The 26856-nt window shown below is 40.0% G+C and overlaps 4 protein-coding genes across 6 annotated transcripts in view; 3 read left to right on the forward strand and 1 right to left on the reverse strand.

Annotated features, from left to right (window-relative positions):
• Positions 1 to 23685, reverse strand: part of LOC110966083 (contactin-associated protein-like 4) — a 215945-nt gene extending 192260 nt beyond the window's left edge. Inside the window, exon 1 of the mRNA XM_051952984.1 lies at positions 23322 to 23685. Within this exon, the coding sequence (XP_051808944.1) occupies positions 23322 to 23406 (85 nt within the window). The 5' untranslated portion in view covers positions 23407 to 23685. The remainder of the gene's footprint in view (positions 1 to 23321) is intronic.
• LOC127535343 (tripartite motif-containing protein 16-like) overlaps positions 1 to 26856 on the forward strand; it is a 599330-nt gene that overhangs the window by 288685 nt on the left and 283789 nt on the right. The window lies entirely within an intron of this gene.
• LOC127535340 (tripartite motif-containing protein 16-like) overlaps positions 1 to 26856 on the forward strand; it is a 520629-nt gene that overhangs the window by 209996 nt on the left and 283777 nt on the right. The window lies entirely within an intron of this gene.
• LOC127535337 (tripartite motif-containing protein 16-like) overlaps positions 1 to 26856 on the forward strand; it is a 388516-nt gene that overhangs the window by 78018 nt on the left and 283642 nt on the right. The window lies entirely within an intron of this gene.

Below are 26856 nucleotides of genomic sequence, written 5' to 3' on the forward strand. Positions count from 1 at the left end.
TGACAGGTGGCAGTGACAATAGAGACAGATCCAGCACTTCTTAGCAAAAAGCTGCTCCTTAAATGTTCATTTTTCAGGCCAAACATTAATATTTATATCACTGCTGCCTTGCAGAAACTCAGCACTCTTGGGTCTCAGCAAAACTGAGGGAGGAACATGAACACACTCCCTTAACAGCCAGCGGGGGTGAAATTGTAAAAGCAGCTGAGAATGTCACAGCAGGGAAACCGACAGAGGGAACTATTAGCTAGACACTTTCTTCTCATTCCCCTTTTTCTCTCTTATTCTTCTCTCCTCACCCTAATCCTCGTTTTCCTCGCGACTTTTCTACTCCTCATCTTGTTTCCTGCCTCTCCCTCACTTCCGTCCTCATCTATTTCCTTTACTTTTCTTCATACCTGCTATCTTCAGGCATCTTCCTCTTCCTCTGCCTCCTCCTTCATCTCATCTTAAGGAGCCAAATCATCTCGGAGATGTGAGGCGGTGCGTCCACAAAGCAGACGGTGCACACATACAGCAAAGTCAGTGAGGGATAAAATGGGAAAGGCAGTCGAAAATGTCACTGCAGTTGTGAGAAACACAGAGGGAATACTGCTACCAGACATTCTGCAGACTATGACCCCTGAAGTTTACCCTTTTCATACATTACACTGCTCTCCACACTTTCCACCCGTCCTCTGCCACACTGACCGTACCTCCTCCTCCTCCTGTGTTTCACATCAAAGTGCTTAGCTCTGATTGTTGTCTTGTTGTGTTGAAATCCGTCTTCCCCTCCTGTCTTTAATGGCCACTGACTCAGCTCTGTCCTGCTCTCTAATACAAACTGACCGGCCCTGCTTCTTCTCATCAGCAGTCGCTGCAGATTATAAGAGCAGCAGGCTGCAGAGCTCTGGTCACCAAGTTCATAAAAAATACACAACAGAGCAAGCATTAAACTGTGATCAGCATGCATCCTAAAGTGTAAATAGGGCATCGTACAGTTCGAACTGAAGCATGAAGTGATGCAGGTACGCTGGCTGCTCAAGACTTGCTAAACTGGAGAATTGGGCTCTATTCTGACAGTGTGACCTAATACACAAGATTTTAATTGATGCTGAATAACTGACTGTATAACACACGTGTTAAAATAAAACAGGAAAAGTTGTAAAAAAGCCCACAAACTTGCTGTCACACAGATCCAATTACATACACCAAATTCACCAAAAACCCAGTAAAGCGTATTACTGAAAAAACTGTGTGAGGCTCACCAAGTGACCAGTGACACAAAGTAGGTCCTCTGTAACTGTAAATGGTAAATCACTTCAGGTAATGTGTTGGACTCCAACCTCAATTTAAAAAAAAAACTCATCAAAAAGGTAACCAATATAATAAGATTTAATTTACAAAATCTTAAACAAATTCGGCCTTTAACTACAATAGAAGCTGTATCCTATCTCCACTGCATGACCCTTTCTCCCATTGAATACTGCTTTACAACCTGGTTGTTTGCTAGTACAGTGTCACTGCTCTAAAACCTATTGAACAGCTTTATAAAAAAGTCATCAGGGTGGTTAACAAAAAGCCATTGTAATTCCATCATTGTGCAATCTTAAAGAAATATAGATTCCTAAGCCTTCAGAATTTCAGATTTTTTTTAAAAAAATGCTTGCTTAATATATAAAACTATGAATGGGATGGCCCCACTGCCCCTGGGGTGACTGTAAAGTAAATTTTAAAAGTCCTCCTTTGCACAGAATGCCTTATCCATTAAAGACTGCACAAACTGGAATACTTTGCCTATGGCTTTCAGAGAAAGCTCCACCTTTGTCAGTTTTGAGAGACAGTATAAGACATGGCTGATTAACAATCAAACTAGTGTACATTGATAAAACCAGGCACTTTAAAAACAGGCACCTTTACTACAGTATAAGCACTTTATGACAGACTCTAGAAAGCACTTTACTAAAATAATTGCACTTCAGGGTAAGTTTAACCCAGTCAGAATTAATTTATCATTGGCTTTGTTTTGCTCTATTGTATTTTATACGTCTTTTATACGTTTATGTTTGGGACAACGGATGAAAATTAGCACTTGTGCCAAATCGGGCTTCTTTACTGCAACCTTGTGTAAACTTATGAGATTGTACATTCATTAATATGCACTGTCCCATCCAAACAAAAAAAGAAATGGAATTTCAACTGATGCTTTCAGTTGACAAGCCTTAAATAAAAAAACCCACAATCTGTTCATTTTTATTATTAATACTAGGCTAAAATGTAAAACGGCACAACAAAGTTTCCAATGTTGTCCTTTTGATGTTTGTGTGCACAGAAAGCAAAGAGCTGGGTTAATGTAATGACAACCTGACACCTAATTTGACTCAATAATCTGATTTTAGTATCTAAATTATTCATAGTATTGCATCATACATTTAATTAGGTATGTCTCAATCAAGGTTGTGTCACCACGTGGAGCCTCTTATAGTTAGTGCCAACAGAGGAGATGGGATTTGTTTTGTCAGGTGAAGAACATTTATTAGGTATTAGTTTCGCTAATAAAGGACCACCGTAATAGCGACTAAGTAATAAATTAATGCACGATAAAGTTGTACAGTGGAACTACATCTCTCTCTACAGCTACAGTTGTGGCTGATTCCGTGTTTCTCCATGACAAAAGATGTAGGCAAGGAGTCATTCACTGGTTTGTGCTAATATTCATTGTTTCAAAGTCCTTGGATCAGCCCTGATCCCAATTTTAGGATCCGGCTTGAGACATCCCCCATTTTAAATTTCTTCTATTCATTACCATGCAACAATAAATAACTCCACTGATGTCCGATCTTTTTTAAACAGTGACAATTTTGCGTCAGCGTCTTTACACATTTGTGTACTGACAGTAAACCCTTGGAAGCACTTGAACTTTGCTCTGTATTTAGTTCATTTAACTAGTTCACAGCACAGAGCGTGACAAAGCACCTGGTCTCTGCTCATTCTGACGTTTCTGCCTCTGCAATTTCCTCATCATCCCCTTGAGACTGCTTCAATAAATCACTTTATGGCCTCAGCCAACAAAACTTTTTCTTAATTTGGTACCGTCTCTGCACCTGTGGTCATGGTTTTTCTCTTTCTGGCCTTGTTGTGTCAACAAGTCCTACATACATTTAAGGAGTGCTAGGTAAGCAAGTGTTACACAAATTCCTAGATTTATGATACCTACATGTGGGATTTGCTACCTGCTATTACAGACTTTAACATCCATGTCATAGCAGTGAAGATGAATATCTGCAATATAGACAATTAAGACCAGGGTTAAAAAACAAATACTGTCTTCAACAAGACCGGCTCACAAGGAAAATTCCTGAACTTCTGGATGACCAGTCTGTGCCTGGGGGTAGTTCAGACAGCCCTATTTCTGGATGCAAACAGCTGGGAGTACCTCTCCAGCTTGTCCTGGCAAAATATTGTCACCAGCATTGGGAAAAAATTGGTTCTTGACTAAACATTTGAAGTTATGGATTTACACAACACTGTCCCAATGTGGGGTTTTTTTTGTCAAGAAACATCAAATCATAGTGCTTCTGTCATCAGAGCCACTAACGGTAAATGAAAGCCTGAGCTTATAATGTTAGCAAAACTGAAAACACAATTTGCAGCCTGTTATCTGGTATCATTTTGGGATAAATTGCCAACTCTGGCATTATTTTTTGTTCACAACCTCAAAAATTAGCACTTCAGATGGACAGAAAATAAAGTGAAAAGTATTTAAACTTATGATAATTATGGAAACCTGCAGGATTCTTACAATATCCACTTGGTACTAGTGTTAAATTACACTAGCTTACCGTTGACAGGAAAAATAGGGAATACAGAACTGGGGAAAAACATTTCTAAGCCAGTGACCTCCCATATTTCACAACTCAACAGACAAGTCCTGTATTCCAGGAATCCATGGGTGTCTTTATTGTTGCAATCCAACATGGAACGCACACTGTGAGGGCAGCACAATGTTGACTTTTCCATAACTGAAAAGAAGAGGTTAAAGAAAGCTGAGAAAAGTCATTTTTATCTACTGACCTCATCTGAGGAGCATCAGACCGAAAGGGAAGGTGGAGACAAAGGCCAAAGGATAGAGAGGACGCAGAGAATACAGGAAGTCCCCAGAATATGAATCATGATGACTTTTATAATTCCCTGAACATCTGTCCTGCGTCACCAGCAGACCTGATTTCTGACTTTCACAAGGCAAATATCACACCTCTAAACATAAACCAGTAATAGATCTCAGGTAAATATTTTTCCCTGACTGCCCTTTTAGGTCTCTTTTATTATACCTCACCATGTTTTATTGTCTCATGAGTTCCATTGCTGGAATTCATTTCATGACGTCTAATTATTTCATATTTTGTAGATATGCTTTGTGTAAATGAACTTAGCCTCTGAAAATGTTTCTGTAAAGGTATTTTTCCTCCATCAGGCCAAAATATCAACTTCATCCATCTGTCAGCATGACAAACTTTGCTTAATGCATTCATGCTCCCCATAGATATTCACATGTGCTCTCTTGTCTCCTCCAGTGTAATCTTTGTTTGATTTTAGTGCTTTGTTAATTTGTTTGTATTATTTTGATTGGTACAACCATGTTCTATTCCTATGAATGACACATTTGCACCCAGTGGAGCAGAGGGTTTTCCTAAATGGACAGTCTGTCTCGTCTAAAGGCTAATCTCTGCTGTAATAGAGAATGAAAGAGCACAGTGACCTTGGTAACTAACGCAGTTACAGTTGGTACGTTTAATGTCCTCAGCATAATATCAAATTATGAGAGTCATAACTAATACATGAGCTGCTGCAAATAGAGTTTTAAGTGTAAAATCCATTTACTGTTTGAGTCTCTTGTCTCAGCATGATGGAGCGTCATGACCTCCACAGATGAAAACTGATATTTGAAGCGACAACAAGTCATCTTCGATGATGACAGCAGCGTTTGATAAATGGCTTCATTGTTCTGAGGCTCAGACATCTTCTGGGGACGGCCTTGAACAAACACACCAGTGCGGCAGGTCCTAATATCCCACAGATGAACTGCAGTCCTCCGTCAGCTCCTCACTTAACTACTTGTTCCTGGGTTAATAAATCCAGATTCATGATCGCTGGTTTCTCGTTTGCCCTGTAACCTTGACTCCATCAGATCCCATTCATGGCTCCACTTTTCCTGCACACATTTCCATAAATGACACTAAAGAAGAAATATGAAGAGGACTTATCCTCAACTACTTTACTTTTCCCCCCATCCTGCCTCTTGCTGATGCTGCTCTCTCATGAATCATAAACCACCAAAGGGGTCTGCAAGGAATTTCACATCAAATGGCGCTAGCGTTGTTCTTCTCAGGCTGCTCACTGAAAAGCAATAAATTCCCACGAGGCCCGGCTGTGCCACACCTGAAATGAGCTCAAATTTACACTCCCAATTTCGCCTCAGCATTTTCCTTACCAGATTAATCCTGGAACAGATGAGGGAACTTCATGAGCATGGAGATTTAATCAAGCACTCCTAATATTCCCCTGGAGCCTCCACAGCTTAAATAACCAACTCTTTCTAAAGGCACCCAATAGCCTTCATTGGGTGAGTAATAACAGCCCTGACTTTGCCATTCAGCCTTCAGCATCTCAATAATTTACTCTAACTCATATTAAATCCCTCCAGCCTGCAGCAGCTGAATAATCAAACCGTTCCTTCAACACGGAGCGTGTGAATAACCAAACCATGCAGATCTTGTAGCCTAATTAGCTTAGACACTGGTCACTAAGTTCAAGGTAAGGAAAATGTGATTATCTGTCCATCATATCGACTCTAATGAGGACAGCCGGGCGGAAAAAGTCTGAATATGGATGAATTTAACCTCAACTTTCGTAACAGTCTCGGTCACCTGACTCACAAACAGCTGTATAATTTGACTTTCAGGCAGGACAGGACGGTTCTGTTTGTTTCTGCAGGCAGAAAGTGAACTGAAAACAAAGTTTTAATTCCAATAGTCGGACTGGGAATTCAGTGACTCAGAGGAACCAGTGAGTCACCACCATTTAAACACCCAGGGACGAGGGCGAAAATGCATATCAGCATGCACACACGTACTCAGTGGGAGTGTGGCGGTATTATCTGTCATTAGGCTAGGATTAAAGTCATTTAGTGTGCTTGAGATTATCTGTCATTAGGCTATGATTATAGCACACACTTCAGTGGCTCTGAATCAGCTCTGAGGAGAGATAAAAACCTCCAGAAATGCTGATGAAACTGACAGAGAGAATATTACTGAAGATGACAACTGGGAAAATGAAATCTTCTTTTAGGGCTGAATGATTTGAGAAAAATATCTAAATGGCACTTCTGCTGACCACTATTTTAATTGCTATTTAAATTGTGATGACTTTCTAAAAATTGAACTACAGGCCTGCATTTGTGGTCCATTAAACCACGTACATGTCTTGTATATTATATAGAAATGAGAGCTGCTGGTGCTGTTACCCGTACTGGTTTATATATGTAAACTCACAGTAATGAATTAGATTTTTTGGTGTCCTCATAGTCAATAAAAAAACAGATATCGTAATAATCTGTCATTTTGTTCAACAAGTTTATCTAGTTTTGCAAATTCAAAACTTTGCTACTGATTTACTGACAGACTGACTGATTTAAACTTATAAACTGCATTAAATTTCAACAGTGGCTGAGTTTAGGATTTTTTCATTTACAGTATGTGTCATTTATTGCCTGCAGTGGTGGCTGTCATCTTGATAAATATATATTTTAAAATATTACAGCATGTTTATCTATGCAACATTAAGATTAAAGCTGCATGGGGAGAAATACATTATTACTCCTTTGCTAACCCAGACACCAAATCAATGAATTCTGTCATCTCCAGTAGCACTCAGAGCGATGGGAAACCCAAAGGTTTAGTCAATAGCCAAAGATTTAGAGGTGTTTACAAACAAGACAACACACCAGATTTTAAAACCTGCTAAAGCACTAGAGCAGTAAGCCAGGCAGAAAAAGAAGAAAAGAACAAGAAAAGTAACCACAAGATAAGCGTTTAGTGTCCAACCGAATATAAAATAAGTACACAACCTTCTCTTCTGTTGCGCTATGGTGTTGAATAATGGCCAGAAAGGTGCTTTTCCAGAACTTTATGACATCAGAGTGGAGTTCTATTTATCCTTTTGGATATAAAATGTCCTCATTTATATCCTATTAGATTGTTGTGTGAAATTTTGTCAGAATTTGTGCAGAAATTCCTGAGTTCTGCATCCCTATAATCACCCTGCAATGCCAGTGACAGATGAACAAAGAGTGCACATGACACTCTCTCCTATCCCTGAAGTTGGTGGTGCCTTGTTGCTTTTCCAGTCTGTGGACAGCTGAGGCCCATGAGTTACAAAACGCTCACCAGGAAGCTCCTCTCCCAGGTCTGGCTCCAGAGAGGGGCCCCTGAACTGCAGCTTCTACTTTGCCCTTTCCTTTTTCTGTCTTTTGGTGGGTCTCTGAATCCCTCTAAGCTTTCGAGATAGGGTGAGAAACTCTAGGAGGACAGTAGAGTTGTTGTACTTTCATGTGAAAAGTCAGAATAGAATATCCTTGAGTGCCTTCTTTTTGTTTTGTTTTTTTCTGGGCACATCCAATTGGAAAGAGATCCCACGATAGGTCGTGAACTTGATGGAGGAATTACATATCTCATCTGGCCTGGGAACACCTCAGGAGTGTTGTAGTAAAATTTCATTTGCACTTAGTTGACTGGTATTTCCAATGTGATGATCACAAGCAGGTCCAGACATGACTGTTAATCAGCCTTTCTTATTTTGTCATGGTATGTGATTATGTTGTGACCAGCATCAAGCACTGATAACATCATGACCATGACACTCCTCCACTAAGGGGTCCATGCTGTCTTCAAGACAATAGCTAGCTGTGCTGTGTGGAGGACAGACACTGTCATAAATAAGCTGGATAGGTCAGGTATAAGCACACCTAGCTTTGGCACAGCAGATTGATGGTTCAAATCCCTCTCAGGGTGCAGTTGTCCAGTGAGGTGAGGTCCTTAGTGCTGCCAGGTCTACCTACCTCATATTGTATCTTCTCTAAGTAGTATGTTGCTTTGGATAAAAACATCTGCTAAATATAATTGTAAGTTTGTCTTGGTCAACCTCTGCATATGAGCCTGGTGTCTTAGCTCTGCCCTTTCAGCTGAAATATTCACTCTGCATTTCCCTTCTTTATGATTCATTGTTGCTTGTTTTGTTCTTTAATAAATTACAAAGACAAATAGTGTTGCACCTCGACTGTTTTTGCTACGGCTTGCTCAGAATTTCCACAACAGGGAGCTCACAGAAGGAGTTAGAAAATGTTGTCAAAGAGAGGGACATCTGGGATGCTCCGCTTAACTTGCTGCAACCGCAACTCGACCCCGGATAAGTGGACGATAAAGGACGGATGAACTCCTGAGTGACATTTGCCCATCAAAATCGAATCAGTTCAACCTCGAGTGCAAGGTAGCGTCTGTGCTAAATTTGAAGAAATTGGCTCCAGGGCTTCCTGAGATATCACATTCAAGAGAACAGAACGGATGAACAACCTCAAAATCTGAGTGCTCATTATGCTCAGCTGTGATGCTGAGTAACACATCTGTACACATCTGTACACATCTGTATAGCTGCATGTCATTATAACAGGCTGAAGGAGGATCGCTGTTATTCGTCTTTTGTAAACTGTGTCCGTAGTTGATTTGTCACCAAACTGTGCTGCTGTCATCCTGTCAGGGCATCACTGTGTCGCCGGACTAAACAAACCGATGCTTCAGGATGGCATAATGTTATTTTAAAAATGGGGATGAAAAGCAGCTCAACCTCCAGCGGTGATTTAGGCCCACTGCTCCGACGCTGAAATATTGTGAGTGAAGAAGCACAAATATCAAACCTCTCAGGATGCATTTTAGCTCCTTCAATTCGCTTTGATAAACAGCTTTAGCCAGACCTTGCCCCCGGCTCCGGCAGTGCACTGAAACAAATGAAATGTGGAGAGAAAAGTCGGTGTGGATGATTATTAAGTGAACGATGTGCTATAGGTGGGCTCTCCTGGGAGTAAATAGCTGAAGGACAACTTATTGGTTTCAGGGAGCCGTGGTTTATATCTTTGTTTTTTAGGTTATAGCTTTTCAATGATAGACACTCCTCCAGGTCAAAAGCTTTTCCATCACAGTTATAAAATGGTTTTAATTTGACTCTTTGCAGCCTCTGATCACAGTACTTGTCCTCTCTGTTACTCTTCATTTATCCATCTTCCATTGAACCTTCAAGTGTAGCTTTCTGTCCTTCATATATATTCTATTGCTCATCCTTCACCTTTTAACCTGTAGTAAGTACTGATGCACTACACCATCCACTCTTCCTTTATTCCTCACATTAACCATAAAATCTGCCGGTTTTCAGGCTAATGTGCAACCTAGAGACCACCTTCATCTTCAATATGAAGTGCTGCTTGTTTTGTTTATCAAGTTTACTTTTTTCTTTTTTCCGCAGCTGCACTGACCCATTCCACCCACAAGGAACATTAAAGTTTTATTTCCTCTCAACTCATTTTTCTTTTCTCCCTTCCAGGGCGAGCGCTAGTCTCCTCTTTATTGATCCGTCCTGAACCCTCGTCCATCAGTGCAGCCCTAAGTTTGTTGAAGTCCCCGCGTTTGCAACAATGACCTACTTACCTCTCACATTAATTTTGATAGCGTGATAAAACGCCTGCGGACAAATGCGACACCGCCACTGTGAAAATCCATAAACTGAATTAACTGTTTCCTGCGTGCTTTATTTTGTTGGTGCAGGGACTGAGGACTAGTATTTAAAGCTGAACTACTTCATACTTTTATGTTAAAACTTGGTCAACGGATTACATCTACACCCCAAGCACAGGCACAAATCTACAGAGTATTTTAAGACCCTTTAGCTCCTGTTTTTTGTGCTACGGCTCAGAAATACACTTCTCTCATTAGGAGAGAGTTGTTTGCAATCAGCAAGCTGTGTAAACCAACTAAACTACCAACACGTGGATTACAAATTAGAGAAACAGTACAACTTAGTGGAGCATTTAGTAAATAAACAGTCAGATATTACGCTGAGGTGCAGAAGATTGAAACTGAAGAACTCAAAATCGTTCTGAGTGTCTCCTGAATGTGGAAATATTCAGTTGTCTACATTCACAAAGTAAACTTTCATGTCCAACACTGTCAGTGTAATGTGAATATTTCGTTTAAGGGGTTAGTTCAAAACTTGGATGTCCTTTGGAGTTGCGCTACCCAGTAAAATAGTAACTGCTATTTTTTGTTTGCTTTTTATCATGTTGGTGTTTCCAGTTTAGTCCTACAGATGCAGACTTTAACATGTAGTCCTTTGACTGCATTTATACAATGATACACAAAAAAAACTAACAACATATTCATTTAGGGGCTGCACAGTGGGGTGGTGGTTAGCATTTTCACCTTGCAGCTGGAAGATCCCTGGTTTGCGTTCCAGCCTTTCCCACCTTCTCCAGCGTCCTCCCACAGTCCAAAAACATGCTCATATGAAGCCTTGTGACAGAGTGGCAACCTGTTTGGGGTGTCCGCTGCCTTCACCCTAATGGTAGGTGTCCACCTGATTCATTTTTAAAGCATGTAAACGTGTTGAATCTGAAAATCACCCACTTAGTGGGCGGTCACTAGTGGGTCACGACTTAGTCACATGGCAGCTTTCACATTTTAGCTTGACTCCGGCAGATGAGTCGGACCAACATGGTGGGCTCGACTGCAAACTTTCTAATTTCTTACGAAAAAATTTCAGTGAAAAGTATTTCTGAAAGCATTTGAGGCGAGAAATAACCTGTGCAGTTGCTGAATCTGTCCTCATTTTATTTCAACGACGACTAGCTTAGACGTTTGACGAAAGATTCACGATGTGTCAGATCTCCGCATGCTACATCCAATTTGAACAAAGCAGAAATCGAGTCAACTTTATGCAAATGAGCTCCGGGGAGATGCACTGGATCGCAGCTCGAAACGCACCGCAACAGAACCAGCATGCAACATGGTGCGTGTCACGTAGACAATGAATGGGATGTGGGAAATTGACTGATCAGGTGAACACATGTCACAAGTCAGCTGGGATGGGCTTTTGTCCCCCCATGACCCTAATGACGATTAAGCGGTGTATAGATAATGGATGGATGGATATTCATTTCGATTAAGGGAATAACTGGTGAAACGGCAGTAGATTATTTGATTGAAAAATAGTTATCAGTGGCAGCCCTATGATGTTTGCTTGCATTTCTTTTTAACTCTAACCCATGGTGATCATCTGTGATGTAGTGATGTTGCTACCTATCCTGATCAGGACAGTCTTGCTTTTCCAGTAAATACAAGAGTTCATTAAAGAAAAACAAAAGATTTTTGTGGCCCAACGTTTGAGCTGAGCTACTCTGAGTGGATGTATGAATGGAAGAACAATGAGGCAAAGACTGTAAAGCGCTTCAAGATAGAAAATTGCTGTGTAAGCAAAGTCCAAGAACTACACGCCGAGATAAACTCTGTCATAATTTTGTTTCTGTATTTGAATATACTTGATTCCTGAAATTGGGCATGCAAGCTCAAATAAAAAGACGAGGATGGCTGGCAGTGATGCTCCACTGACCACATCACACTGCATAAGTTAAACAGACGGTCAACAAAGACAGAAGTAGCACTCAAGATAACGCAGCTGACGTGTCAATTCTGCAAGCAAATTGCATTATTCAGCATCCAACAGTGGAGATGACAGGCGACACAGCTTTTGTTGGTGCATCATTCTTATCTCCATGGAAACCCAACTGAACGTAAAGGGGATTAAATGAGAAAGATATCGCAACTGTACAGTGAGGCTTTTCTTCAGCACCGCATTTGGAAACAGACATTGCTTTGATGCTTTCCAGATTGCCAATTTGCCCCGATGCTGAACAATCACACACAGAGAAATTCATCACAGAGGACGCGGGAGACCAATTCTGCACCCAAAGTATCCTCTTCAAAAGCCTTATTATAATTTGAACAGCTGGGAGCAGCATCCTACGACATGGGTCTCTCTACACTCTTACTTTTTCTCCACTGTAATTTCATTACTTAATCACAATCACTTCATCCACCTACACTTATACTGTGCATCTGAGACCAAAAAGCTGCTGAGATAGATGTGAGGGGGCATTTTGAGGAATCAAGTGTATGATTTTGGACTTAACAACACTTCTGAGATGCACTCCTTCAACTTCACTGATGAACGACTGAATGCAAAAGCAAAGAATTTGTACATTTCCCCATTTAGACTTCATTTTATCTTCACATTTAGTGGACACACATGGTTTGGGGCTGAAGAAGGGGCCACTTTAATGGAGTGTTGAGTCATTTTTCTTTCTCTCGTTCAGCTTATACCAGCCAAAGTTTTAGAATAAGTAAAAGCTTTCTGCACTCTCAGCCCGGACGTCTAAAATAACATCGACTGTAAAGCCACAGAATGAGAAAAAACATTTCAGATAGCACTTTTAAAAACACAACTGAACAACAGAAATCCTTAGTGTTGACATGTTGGGAACATACCAACTTTATATCTGCACAAGCAGCTGAAATCCACGGGGTGAAACCCAATTAATCAAATGATTAGGAGGAATTCAGAAAGGACTCCAGTGCTCAGAGGAATATCCGACTAAATCAGAACAAAATTTAGCATAAGACAATTTAAAAAATAAAAAAAATCTGAGTGCACAATTAGGAGAAACAGCAGACCTCCAACAAACAGTAAAGAGAGAAGAAACGCAACAGTTTCTACAAGTGTGAAGGGAAATGACAGAAACCTCTCATGATATGATCAGTCTGCTGTTTCTTTGCTTCATTTTGCATCAAGGCTATATTTCGTCTCACAACAGAAAACCTTTGGAGGCTCAGGTTGTGCATACATGTGGGTTTATAGCTGACATTCTGTTCATGCAAGATTTTTTTCACAGGTTTGCAGGAGTGCCATAGTTCATTTTTCTTTGCTGCTTTCTGCTGTCTAGCTGCTGGGAAACAACCTGCATCTCTCAGCAGTCGCAGAGGTCAAAGCTGCAGTTTACAGGAGCAAAACTTAAAGACCCCCTCGGGTGAAAATCTTTTTTTTTGTTCACCTTGTTATCATGTCCATATGGTGTTTCTATATGCTGGACGATGCATGAGCAGAATAATCAGTCAACATCAGGCTGAGGATTTACACCAATGACTGTCTCAGAAACATGGATCCTGCCTTTCAGGGTTTCATATGTAACAAACAAACCACCGGGACCAATCCTTTCAGCTTGCATTGTGGTGATTTCTGCATTCTTGATCCTTCTTTCAGAATTGGTTTCTGGCTTGTACATATATGTCTTCATTGCTCCAGTTTTACAACCTGCCATTTTGGAGTACAGCAGTGCCATAGTGTTTGAGCAGGGTGGTTGTAAATAGAGGAAGGGACTTCATAAAATGACACATTTCAGGGCTGGAAGGTATTATTTTTAAAGAAAAATCTTCTAAATATATAACTTTGACACACAAACATGGGTGTTTAGGTGTTAAACCAAAGATTGGAGAAAGACTTTAACAATGGTAGTGTCTACGGATACGGACCCGTAGCCTGTGGCCTACGGATACGGCACTTTCCATTTGCCAGACAGATACGGACCCGTACGCGAGTCTCGCGAGTCAAGAAGCTGCTAACCACTGCAAATTGTTGAAAGGTTAGCAAAGGTTAGGGTTAGGGTTAGTGTTAGGGTCAGGTTTAGGGTCCGTACCTGTAGTACCGATGTTACGAGTCCGTACCTCCAGCGTCTACTGGGAGTCACGTGACCAGATCTCGCGTATCTGATTGGCAAATGGAAAGTGGCGTATCCGTAGGCCACAGGCTACGGGTACGGGTCCGTACCTCTAGCAACAACCTTTAACAATTTGTGCTGTGCAAATAACAGAAAATCATGCATTTGGACCTAAAGGTAATGTTTGATAAAGTGGCAGAACATGGCTTTTCAGCTCCTTCACTGCAAGTGTTTTCAAGTGGTATCACTGTTGCACAAAGAAGCAATCATTTTCTGTTTTCCTTAGAGTCTCGTAGCTACCAACAACACAATAAACACCATCAGCACTGACGGTTTTCTACAGCTGTTAGCTAAATTGAAGGAGTTTCTAGAGAAATCAAAAGACAAAGTGGATGTGTAAAGACGTGTCCAAGCTTCGTTACTTACTGACCGAGTAGACACTACAGAAAGAGTGAATGTCTGAGGTTCACTCTTGTTTTACTCCAGTTCGACTACTTTCCCTCTTCCTCCTTCCTTCCCGAGAAAGCTGAACTCTTTTGCTTCTGCCAAATTTTCAAGTTACTTTGGTTCTTCCACTGAATGTCATTTCGGCTGCTAGGGAAAAACATATCAATAGTATAAGTGCAGCTTATCGGGAACCAATCTAACAGCCATTACTTTATGCAATCAACTTTTGCTTTTTCATGAAAAGTTACAGCAAACAACTTGTCTTTTGTCACTTTAACATTCAACGGAGAGAAAACTTTGCTTTTAGGATTTTTTCTTCTTATTTTGGTTGTTATAAAATCTGTACTCTAGTCATCTACTCTCCTAAATGTATCCATCATGTATACATCCCTAAGAGTACCACTTTAGTATCGTACTCACTGGTTCAAACACTGTTCAGCCTTTGCTGACAGGAAAAACAACATTACAGGATTGTTTGCATGGTTGCCAAATGTATTCATTTTATAGCATGAACAAACGAGCACAGTTAAAAAGCTGTAATGTCGATGTGGTCTATAAACAGTCCAGTCCCAGTGATCACCACGTATTACTCTGCGATAAGTTTACTTTAACAATGTACCGACTCTGCATTGCAGTATCCATAACTTCATTGTACTTTTAATTTTTAATTAAGTGATTTGTCACATTATGCATTATGTAAGTTTTCTTACTTTTCTCCACATGCAGTTTCATTTATGCAAGAAAGAGGGCATGCACTTGTCTGATAAAGCAAACTATAAGGATTTGTGCTCATAAATTATTTAGGGTTCAAATGGAGTTGATGATTAAACCAACAAAGTTATAATTCATGTGCAAACCACTGCTCCATCTGATCTACAGATTCCCCCTGTATTTTCTACTGCCTTTATTTTTGGCTACTATACTTTTCTACATCCTTTTATAACCCTGTATCAATATTAATACATTTATTTACACCAAAAAAAAGTACCAACAAGCACAAAGCTGAATTGCTTTTTCAAACTTGAAAGCTATCATTCTGCTTTTATCACCTCACCGTGACACCTAAACGAACCTGCAGCACCAGTGACTAAACAGTAAATCACTGATTCTGGCAGCTTCAAGGCACTCTTTGGTTTATATTTTCGTCATTTGGCTGCCGGTTTCTGAGCCGCTAAACATGCAGCGACTCTTATTGGAAGGCGATTAAACACACAGTGACTTCACGGCCCTGCGGGCAACTGCTTCACACGTCGTATTCCTCGAATCTCATCAAGCCAACTCCAGAGAAACCAGCTCGCTGCTCCAGCTAACAAGTCATCAGAGCGTCATCGGTTGTTAAAATGTGCGTTTCGACTTTGTTCCTCCTCCATAACAAACAGTCAGCTGTCTCCAGGGTGGATGGAGATGTGAGACTCGGTGAGAAACCTGCAGCTGGGATCCCTCCACCTCTGCAGTCTTAACTTATTATGCTGCTGTGGTTTATGGTCCGTGCATGATGAGTGTGCTGTCGGGTGACGCTGGGCGAGATAAGCAGAGGGGGATACAGAAAATAAAAGAGGAAGACGTGGCAGAGGCAAAGAACCACAAACCAAAATGAAAGAAAACATCAACAGAAACTCCACTCCTTCCAGAAACAGCTAATGTTGATCATTCAGTGTTCAGGTGATGGAGGTTCTCCACTGACATCAACATGAAAACAGACAGAAAACAAATTTACACCTCATATTTCAGAGCTGTTAAATGTGTTCGCAAACTACTTTTTCACTTAAATGCATCAATAAATCACAGACTTTCAAGCTCACTGAATGTGTGTGTTCAGCTGGCCTCCTTTAAAGGATAACGCCAGTTGCGTGGATTAATCAGCAGCGTGAATTCATCATCTAGCAAGTGTCCCCAGATGGAGGTCTCTAATACAGCAAACTAAGCAGCTGTTCCAGGTGGCAGCTTTCTGTGTTTACTTTCAGTCGGACTCGAAAGCAAAGGTTTAAAGGGATTCATGTAACGACTTCATTTTGTTGGAAAGCTGCAGAGAGGTTGCACTTCATGCTCTGATGTACGACTGGTCATTTCCCCAAGTCTCTACAACAACAGCAAGACCCGCAGTAGAAACAGTGATGTGGAATGTTGGTTCAAATAAATTGGAATCATCCTTTAAACAGATGCAGCCAATTAAACAATCTTATCAGTTATTTTTTGCTTAGACTTTGAGAGTCCAAACCCTAAGTTTCATTGAAGATACACATGCATAAATGCTATGTAGAGCAACGCAAAAAAGACTAACATTTTGCCTGGAGGACACAGACCTCCAACACTCAACGATGCATAATGCAGACTTATGTAAGTCCTTCTGAAAGCAGGGTTTGAAGAATACGAACAAAAAATGACACACTTTCTAAGTATAGAAGAAACACAAACATCTAAAAATGATCCCCGTTATGTTTTCTTGTAACCCAGAGAAACCACTTGAGCATTAAAGACTTGTTTCCATATGGCTCTGTGTTCGCATACAAATCAAACACAACTCCATTCATCCCTATGACAGCCTCTGTGACAGTGTTGCCAACGTAGCGACTTTCTCGCTAAATCTAGCAACTTTCCAAAGCCTCCTGTCGACTTTTTTTGTCAAAAGCGACGAGCAACAATTCTAGTGACTTTTTCTGTTTTTTTAGAGACTCTGACATGAAAGCTCGTAGTGTTTTGCAGCTACCGTCCTCAACAAGCAGCAGGTGCTGCTGTGAGCTCCTCCCCGTCCCAAAGCACTCACAGGCAGTCCGTGTAGGAGCCCCGCACAGTCCCTCTGTCTGATTAGAGGAGACCCACATCATTCCGCAGCCTGACGGCAGATGAATCGCAAAGTCGCTGCAGGCCCCGTCTTGGCTTACAGAGCGGGATATAAATGAAAATGTTTCTTTGCTGTCAAACTAAAATAAATCCCTGCATTTAGCCTCTAGTTCAAAAACATATTTTGGGTGTTTTATACTCACTTTTTGTCTCTCTCACAACATTATTCCTCTCTCCTACAACATTGATTACAATTACATGGAAACTGAAAATTATGCAAATTCAGCGATGACGTCATTTAGCAACTTCTAGCAACTTTTAGGAAAGCCAATAGCTACTTTCTTTACTGAGGAGTTGGCAACACTGCCCCGTGATCTCCAGTGTACCTGTGATATTCCTCCGGTTCATAATTTGGCCCGGGTACCCTGAAAAATGTGTACTTTTGCTGTAGATTATGGAGAGATCGGATTGTGTGTACAGAGATGTTAATGATTCAGCGAACAGGCTAATCGGTTGTTTGAATAGTTTAGCAAGTTGAACACATGCTAGCTGTGTAACAGTTGTGTATTACTGGTCCTGTTTAAGCGTCAGTAATGTGTCATGTACATATTCAGCAAAAGTACAAAGTAAAAACTGATAGCCTCTCATTAGCCTCTCGTATATGGATGTGGTGAAGATTACAACCATCCATAAGGAAATGAATTTTCTAGCATAGAACACCAGGGGTCAGGGTTCTTATACGGATTTACCCACACGAAGCTAAAACTATGTGGAAATAAGGTGTCAGACTGGTAACAAATCAATGAGCAGTACAAACTGACAATCTCTGGTCTTTCTTTGATTAAATTGTTATTAATGGTTACTCTGTTTTGAGAAATGAAAATCTAATGTTTTAAAGGTCAGTGAGAACCAAGCAGCAGCCCTTAAAAATGAAACCAACATTCAGGTGCCAAAAACAGCACTTCCTCCAATGTCCACTTGAGGGCGTCTGCAAAAGAGACCCAGTCCCCATATGCCCCCATGTTAAAATGTCAGACTATACAGCAGAAATAAAAGGTTTCCAGCCTGGTACAAAAACAGTTCACAGCCCAGAGATATGGTCATGATGCTCTACCTCTTTGTTCCACTTTTATTAGTTGGGAGTTAGGAGGAGTAACAGTCGGAGCTTCAAAACCACCCTTCAGGTAACTTGTAGGTGACGTCACAGAGGTTTCATTCATCTTTCTATACAGACGGTGGTCGGAACAAGTTCATAAAGAGGGTTTTTTTGTTGTTCCAAGCACTTGAAGCCTAAATATTGAAGAAGTGTACAATTACTCCTAAAAGGCCTTCACAGAGTTGCACTTGGAGATTGACTATTTCTTGAACTTATTAGACACCTTAAAATATGCTGGATTCTGACGCTCAAACAAAAATTTACTTGTCCCTTTATAGGAACACCTAAAGAGCCTGATTAGATTCTTTCTTAGGACTGGTTTGCTTCTTACCAGACTGTTTGAAACAGACCTTCTGGACTCCACTGTTAGCTTTGCTGCAGGTATTAAGGTGGCACAACTTACTGTATATCTGTATATCATCTACATCTGAAATCAATACAGTCTCATAAGTTCTTCCTTCTTATCGGTACCTTTAGTGACATGACTCCACCTACTTAAACCTGAGTGAAGGTGTTATCAGATCATCAAAATAAACATATGTCTCAAATAAATTATAGTTTGGGTACAAGAACTGAAACTAGACACTATCATTGACATGTAATGTCTCCAAACAGTGTAATTCCTCTTCAAGAGCTCTTTCAGGTCTATGCATTTGTTTGATGTACAAACCCTAAAGATAATAAATACTGCCAGCTACGAGTGGTTTAACGGCATCACAAAGTGTTCCTGAACAATATCAGCTGAAACCAAACACAACCACCTTCACATGGAAACTGAAACTGCAGTGCAAGAAGGAAGTGAGCGGCAGCCGAGGGAATACATACAGAGAGAAAGATGAAGAATATGGACATGAAACAGGGAGAAAAAATGAAGACAAAAAAGGAAGAGGACGGTAAAGAGGAAGAACCGTGAAGAAAGAGCGAACAACACAGCGGCAGCTCTCTGATTCTGACAGAGCAGGGGAGAGGAAGATCCAGGCGGCGGAGGGGAAACTGAAAGACGGTGGTTATGAAAACAAATAGAGACAAATGAGTCGGGTCGAAGAAAGATGCTGACAGGAAACAATCGAAAGACAAGTTGACAGAAAAGGCGACGAGCAGAAAGGCGAGTCGAGGAGGAAGGGACGGAGAGTCAGAAGCAGATCTGAGACAGAAACGGCAAGAAACAACTGAAGGAGAAACTCAGCAGGTGGAAAGAAGAGAGGGAGGTTTTGGTGAAGCTGTAGATGTTTTATTCAGTGAGGAAGAAGTGAGGACGACAAGCTACACAGTCATCGACTCTCACTGCATACAGACGATGCTTCCTATACATTATTAACACCTTCACAGTCGTCTGTCTGTAGAGGCCACAATCTGCCATCTTATCAAAAATCAGACAACAAAATCATACTAACTGAAAGGGAAGCCGCTTTTTACGTACCTTTTTGGTTCACAAACACACAAAAAAAGTGAAATATTAGGACTCTTGATTCAGTTTCCCCCTTAAGTAGCTTTAAGGTTGGAAAATCACTAAAACTGCCATCAAACAAGGGCTGAAATCACACCTCCTCTTCAACTAATCCATTAGCTGCACTGATTACACTCTACCTGCCGGCCTTATTACCCCAAATGAGACATGAATAAACATGAAAAGCCTGTATTTTTCAGCATATTAAACCATTTTAACATATTTTCTATTAAAATAATAACAAACTTGGAATAGACCAGTATGAACTGGCCCATAGTTATGATTTCTGAAAACAAAACTACATCAACTAAATTGAAGATCTGTTGAGGAATACCAAGAGGACAAGATAGAATTCTGTTTTTATGTCATCCACTATGTTGGTTGTTGAGTTGAGTAAAACTAAAACCAACTGTAAAATCTTCTGAGGTCATTTATTCATTTGTTAATTGTGTGTTAGTGATTGATTTTTTTTGTATGTTTACCAATTTACAGAAAAACAAACAGTCTATGTAATCAGATTACAGGTTAAAAACAAGCTTCAGAGATAGATAATGTGGATATAACGTGATGAGGATTAAAAGTAAAGATCTCAGGTTGTAACTGTCCAAAAGACAGTAATTTTTGAGATTTGTAGTTTCAGGTTAGTTATTTTTTTCTGTTGCCATTTCATAAATGTTTGAATTCATATGGTAATTAAAACTGATTAAAAGCACAATAACTGAGATGTTAAGAAAGTTGACTTTGACAATGTACACCTTTAAAAATGCTGCTTGGTTTAAAAGTAATGCTGTTTTACAGTGTTTATTCTGTGGAGAATGAAAGAAGTCACATGACCACAGTTTAGTTCAGGGTTACACCTGTGGGACTGTGTTTCAGTTGGATATGCCAGCATTGCTAGAAAGGAGCGGATGTGGCCAAATAAACAAAACTATTCTGCACAGTCTGAGAGCTGCAATTGTGATTTTCAACTTTATTTGTTTCATATTTGTTGGCATTATTTGTTAAAGTGCTTTGTATGGACGATTTGATTACATTGTTGTCGCAAGCTAGCATATTGGACCCGTCTAATGACTAAAAAACTAGCTTGAAAGATTTGTTTTTGGAATCCATCTAATTAGAGACACTTTTTGTGAAACTTTGCGTATATCTGAAATGTTGGTATGCCCTTTGTTTTTATAGTTTTCACAATGGTGGCAGACTGAGGAGAAAAATAAAAGTTATAAGACATCTGTATGAAATGTCCGACTTGGAGTTTCTTCTATGGTGGGGAAAACCAATCAAATGTTCAAACATGCAGAACTATTTACAACCAATTAATGTTAAAACCAAACTGTCATACTTGTTCTTGTCTGGAAGAAAGAAAAAGCAAGACAAATGTTGTCCTCCCCATTGCAATCGAATAGATTTACAAATGGCCCAGTAAAGTGTTTGTTCATTTCCACCACAGCTGTGACATACAAACTGCTGCTTGCAAAGTTTAAAATCGACTTGTCAGCCATTTGTTTCAACAAAAAGCAGCCACACCGACCACTTCTTTGACATGATTTCAAGTAGTATACAGCCAAATCCAAGTTTGCTTTTAGACTCAGCAGTCTCCAGTAGGTTGGGCCAGTTCCAAGTTTTGAAAAGACAAGAGTGTTTGCGGTTGGTCCTACCTTCCTCCTGACACCAAAAAAATAATGGATTATGCCAGAAAGGCTGTTGCTGTAGCTCTTCTTTCCTCATAGAAGTGACACTAGTGATTATTTGACAAATGGGATTTTGGTCAGATGAGTGCAAATCTACCAACCAATCAACCTGGAAGCCACAGCCTTAAAACACAACTGTATTCAACAATATTAGAGGAGGTTAGAGGCAGAGGGGTCTAACCCACAAAAAATCCATACTGAGTTATTTCTGTAATATTTTATGTTCCAGATTTTAGTTGCAAAGCGGTCTAACCCACAACCCAAATACTGTGTTACAGTGGTGCTTTGAATGTTAGACGATTCTTGAAAACACAAAATTTTGAACCCACTTTTCTGGAACGCTACAGAAAATGGGTTAGATCACTCTGCTGTCAAACTCTTCATTAGTAAATTTGGTTTTGGCTTGTTGCAGCTTTACATAAAAGTTAGATGATGTTTGGAATTATATAAAGTGTGTAAAGACGTAAGAAATGTCTGCCAAAACAAATATAAAATCTAGTATCAAGTCTGTTCAAATGCTTTTCTTTAACTCCTGGACACAAGACGTGACTGAAAATTCTTTCTGAGGTGCAGCTGCCCCAAGTGGTTTCATGCTTTACATCACTGTTGGTGGTAGTTGCTTAATATATTGACCCTACTGACTTCTGCATCGAGGATCAATCCAACACATTTTAGATTCACGGTGAGCTCAGAGAAACTTTACCCTCATCAGCACATGAAGCTAACTCGTTTTGAACACTGAAAGAGCTGAGGGAAAGAACAAACACAGCACTTTCTGTATTTCTCTGGAAATATTCAAGATGTCTAAATGCACCACTTGGCGCACATTTGCACAAAACTCCCCATTTTCACTGGAATTTCGAATAACACATAATGGGTTTGAGCAACATTTGGCTGCACAGCATGAGTTTGTAATGAGTGTGTGATTCAGGGCGTAAAGATGGAAGTGAGAGAAAACAGGAACATGAAAGGTAGGGAAGAAACAGGTGAGGATGGAGGGGGAAAAGGGTGACAGTATTCCAAACAGCAAAAGAGGGAAGACGAAGAGACAGGCAGGACAACAGGAGGTTGTTGTGAAAGAAGAGAATGCCACCAGAGAGGATGGAGGACTTTTTCCTGCCATCTGTTTGGATTACATATGGGCATACGTCATCTCCACCTCTCTGCTCCCTCAGTCCATCTCTCTCCTCGGATTTCCCTCCCATTCTCTCTCTCCAGCTCCAACACCCTGCTTCACATCCCCTCATAGCTTCAAACACTCCAGTCCATTATGATTCTCCATCAGTAAGACTCAAACCAGCAACCTTTCAGATTCAAACCCTCCTCTAGAAGCTTTCAGTCTCTCACATACCTCCACCTTGTCTCTGGAAAGAGTGAACTGGCTCAATCCCAGGATCATCATCAGGCAGCACCACATTAACCAGAAGCCAAACAGACAACCTTGTATGTTTTTTTAATCTACAGAGGTAAAAACGCACAGCTGAAACCTTTAAAACAGAAGAACATTCAGTTCTGCTAAGAAGAAACCTGCTTTTTCTAAGAGCATCCTAAAATCATCAGGATTTCAGGGGAGGAAAATAGTGGAAATGACTTAAATGAGGCAGGAATGTTGCATTAAAGTATTTTTTCTAAATATGCAGGAGAATGCTTTTTTCTTACTGTAAGAATAAAGACGAAATGCACTTTGGAGGTGCGCAACCAGGACGCGCAAAATGCCACTGCGCGCAATTAAATAATATATCTATTTTAAAAAGCCCTGTAGTTTTTCAGAATAAGGAGTTAATAAAAGAGAAAGAAGTGGAATAAGACTAAATCCAGACATATGTGTTTGTATCGCGGTGTGCAGGAGGATGGAGGCGCGCCAAAAGCCTCCTCTCCGGGGCTGCGCTGCCCGGACTCGCTGCGTCTCCTCCGGGAAAAGTAAAAAAAAAAAAAAGCGCACAGCGAGCTCACCTTCTCTGCTTGTCCCGTACGAGCAGGAGAGGAGCAGGGCCAGCCGAGCGATAATCCCAGCGACTCTTTTAGTCCACAGATCCATGGTGAAGCGGCGGGAAGTAGCGGAGAAGAAGCCCGGCAGCGGCTGGAGGAGAGAGAGACGGCGGACCTCTCCTCTCCAGCTCCAAGAGAGATCTCCTGGAACCGGAGTGGGGGGAGGCAGGAAGAGAGAGAGAGAGCGAGAGACAGAGAGAGAGAGAGAGATGGATTTACTACGGGTTCACAGCTTCAGTGCGCCGCCTCCTCCTCACTTCATCGGTGTTTGATGAAAGACTGGCTGCGGTGCCAGACTCAGTTCTGACCAGTCAACTCATCCAGACGCGATGTGCGCAAAGAAACAACCCAAATACGCACCTTCCAGCATCCACTTGATTCTTTATCTCCAAGTAATGTGCGTTTGAAAGGCATTTTTTCTCACCAGTCTTGTTTACTTTTTGTCAAATTTAACATAAATGGTAGGACTGTAAATAGCCTTATTTTTTTAACTGCTTAACTTACTGGGGCTAAAATCAGGCTTAAAAGAAACAAATTAAATAGAAATGAATCTCACAAATTAATGACCTCAGAAACCAACCCTGCACTGTAAAAAAATATCTTAACATGATGAAAATGTGGCAGAGGTTGCTCAAAAACTGTGATAATAACAACACATATCTCACAATAGTTCTATTTTCAGCTGATTTAAATACAGTTAAACTGTGAAATTAGACAATGACACATTGTAAAAGAACAAATTGCTATTTGTAACTGGAAAAGCACTCAGAGTGTAGCACTCCGCTAAGGCTGGTCATTCTCCAAATGTCATTGTCAGAAATGCAGCATTTGTTTATGATGATCAGAAATCCAGAATGTGGCCATTTAATATAGATGTACCCACAAACAAAATGACCTTGTGCTGAGCACAGATGTGGGTTAAGCATGTGCGTGTTATGGATACAGACTCATGTGACCTTAATATGTAGCAGGGGGCAGGAATTGATGGGACTCAGAAACACCCCCACAATATAATCAGTTGTTCCTTGTATAATTCCCGATGGATAAGTCCCGATAACTCCACAGCGGCCCATGTGTAGTAGGATCGCAATCATGTGATCATCACTTGTTGTCATGGTTACAGTGATGCTGAGCTATCTCGGAATGATACAGAAATCTTTAACAAATCCGTGGATCCACAAGCCACATCACTGCCAAAATCTAATCAACTGATCCTTGTGTCATTTCTGAAAATTTCATCCAAATTCGTTCGTCTGTTTTTGAGTAACGTTGCTAACAGACAAACAGACAGATGGACAGACAGACCAGTGCTGATCGTCACATAACTCTGTGGCAGAGTAAAAATACAGATTTTTGGTGTGGATGTTTTGCACAGTTTTAGTCAATTATCTTTTTTATACATTGTTTTTTCTGTCATTTCCATGTTCTTCTTTTCCTTTCGGCTTTTCCATTCAGGGGTCGCCACAGCGAATCAATTGCCTCCATCTAACCCTGTCTTCTGCATCCTCTTCTCTCACACCAACTACCTTCATGTCCTCTTTAACTACATCCATAAACCTCCTCTTTGGTCTTCCTCTAGGCCTCCTGCCTGGCAGTGGGAAATTCAGCATCCTTCTACCAATATATTCACTAAACATGCAAATCTGTCATTTCCATAATCAACCAAAACATGGAAAATTCTAAAAATATAAAACATATCAAGCAAAAACAAAACAATATTTTTGCTGATTTCAAGACAGTACAAAAGTTTGATAATTTTTATGATCAAATGGTTTAAAGTAATGAATTTGTCTTTCTAACAATACAGATTTTTGATGTGGATGTTATGTACAATTTTAGCTGATTTTCCCTTTTTTGTACAGTCGATGTGTAATAATAAATATTAATTTTAATGAATTCTAAAAAATTTTACTGTTTTTTCTGTTTTTCACAAATTGGTGAAAATCTGCAAAACAGTTTTAAAAAATATTAACCGTTTTTCAGTTTTCAAAATAATACATTTCTTTGAAATAACAAACACAAGTGGGAAAAACAATATTTTTGCTGATTTAAATACAGTAAAACTAGTACAGTTTTTTGGTCAAACATTACAAAGCAATGTGTTAATATTTTTAAAAATACAGAGTGTCGATGTGAACATTACGTACAGTTTTGGCCTGTTGTCAGTTTTTACAGTCAAAATGTAAATCAGTGGTTGTCGTTATTTTACTATATATTATCTGTAATTTAACAAAATAGTTTTAAAAAAGTTAATATAATTCAATTACTCATTAAACATTTTTCAGTTCTTAAGACATTGAGTTTTTCTTTGAAATCACAACTATTAGTAACTATTAGAGTCAACATCTTTGGGTGATTTAAACACTAGTGTAATTTTATGGTCAATCATTGTAAGACGATGAACTAAAATTTATAAAAATATGGTCTTTGATGTTATTGACAATTTTGGTCTGATTTTATTGTCAAAGTGTAAATTAATACTTTAAAAAGTAAAAAAACTGGGAAATAAAAACAGAAAACTCTTCAGAAAAGTACAGTTAAAAAGCAATATTTATTAAAGAGTAGCAACCACAATTTTCCAGTCAGATGAAATCCCTTGAAAGAAACACAAACTGTGGTTTTACGAGGCTTTCTGAACTTAAAGGTGATATGTGTCACAACACGAAGCTCATTAAATACATTGAAAGCTTTATTTAGTGTACGGACAGTTTATAACACAAGTTCAGAAATCAGTATATAGTAGAAATTAGACTGAATTCTATCTAAAGGACTGGAACAAATTTTCAACATTTACCAAAAGATGTGATTTTGTTGCTCAGTTCTGAGTTCTTCGTCTCTTCTGCTCAGCAACACTAATGCTAGAATGAACTGGTTGCCGTCCAGTCAACATCGCCTCATTTTTATAAGTCTATAGCAAAGACGTGCCACTGTAAAACTTCCCTATTGTAACAATAAAAAGAGGTTTGCAATTTAAAATGAAATGACAAAAACCCTTAGATAATAGGTAGTAATAGGCAGAATCCTTGTACATATTTGGATATTAGGAAGCCAGACTGTGATTGCCATGATTTACAGATAGATTTACAAAGAAAAACAAAGAAATCATCTCATTGGCAGCTATCATATGAGGTGTAGTTGTTACAATATAACCTTTATCATCTGCTTTCTCTGTAAACTACAGCGCCTATAAGCATCATAATAAAGAAAGAGTGCAACAGTGTGTGTCTGGGATGTGGTTTTCCTCATTTTTGGACCACAATGGAGCTCTGTGGCACAGAGGGATAAGCGAAATGAGGCTTTGGATGCACACAATACTTGCTAGTGGGCTCAGTTCATTGTTGCTTTTGTACTTTTCATGGGATTTACCAACAGTGTGGCATCTTGCTGCAGAACCTCCAACCTTCTCTGGTTCCAGAACAGCTAAAGGCTGCTACCATCCAGTTCCTTCTACTTTGAATCTAAACGGAAACAATGCACTCAACTGTCAGACACTTCCCCT

Source organism: Acanthochromis polyacanthus, chromosome 9 (genome assembly GCF_021347895.1).
Source record: "Acanthochromis polyacanthus isolate Apoly-LR-REF ecotype Palm Island chromosome 9, KAUST_Apoly_ChrSc, whole genome shotgun sequence".
NCBI classification, from domain to species: Eukaryota; Metazoa; Chordata; class Actinopteri; family Pomacentridae; genus Acanthochromis; species Acanthochromis polyacanthus.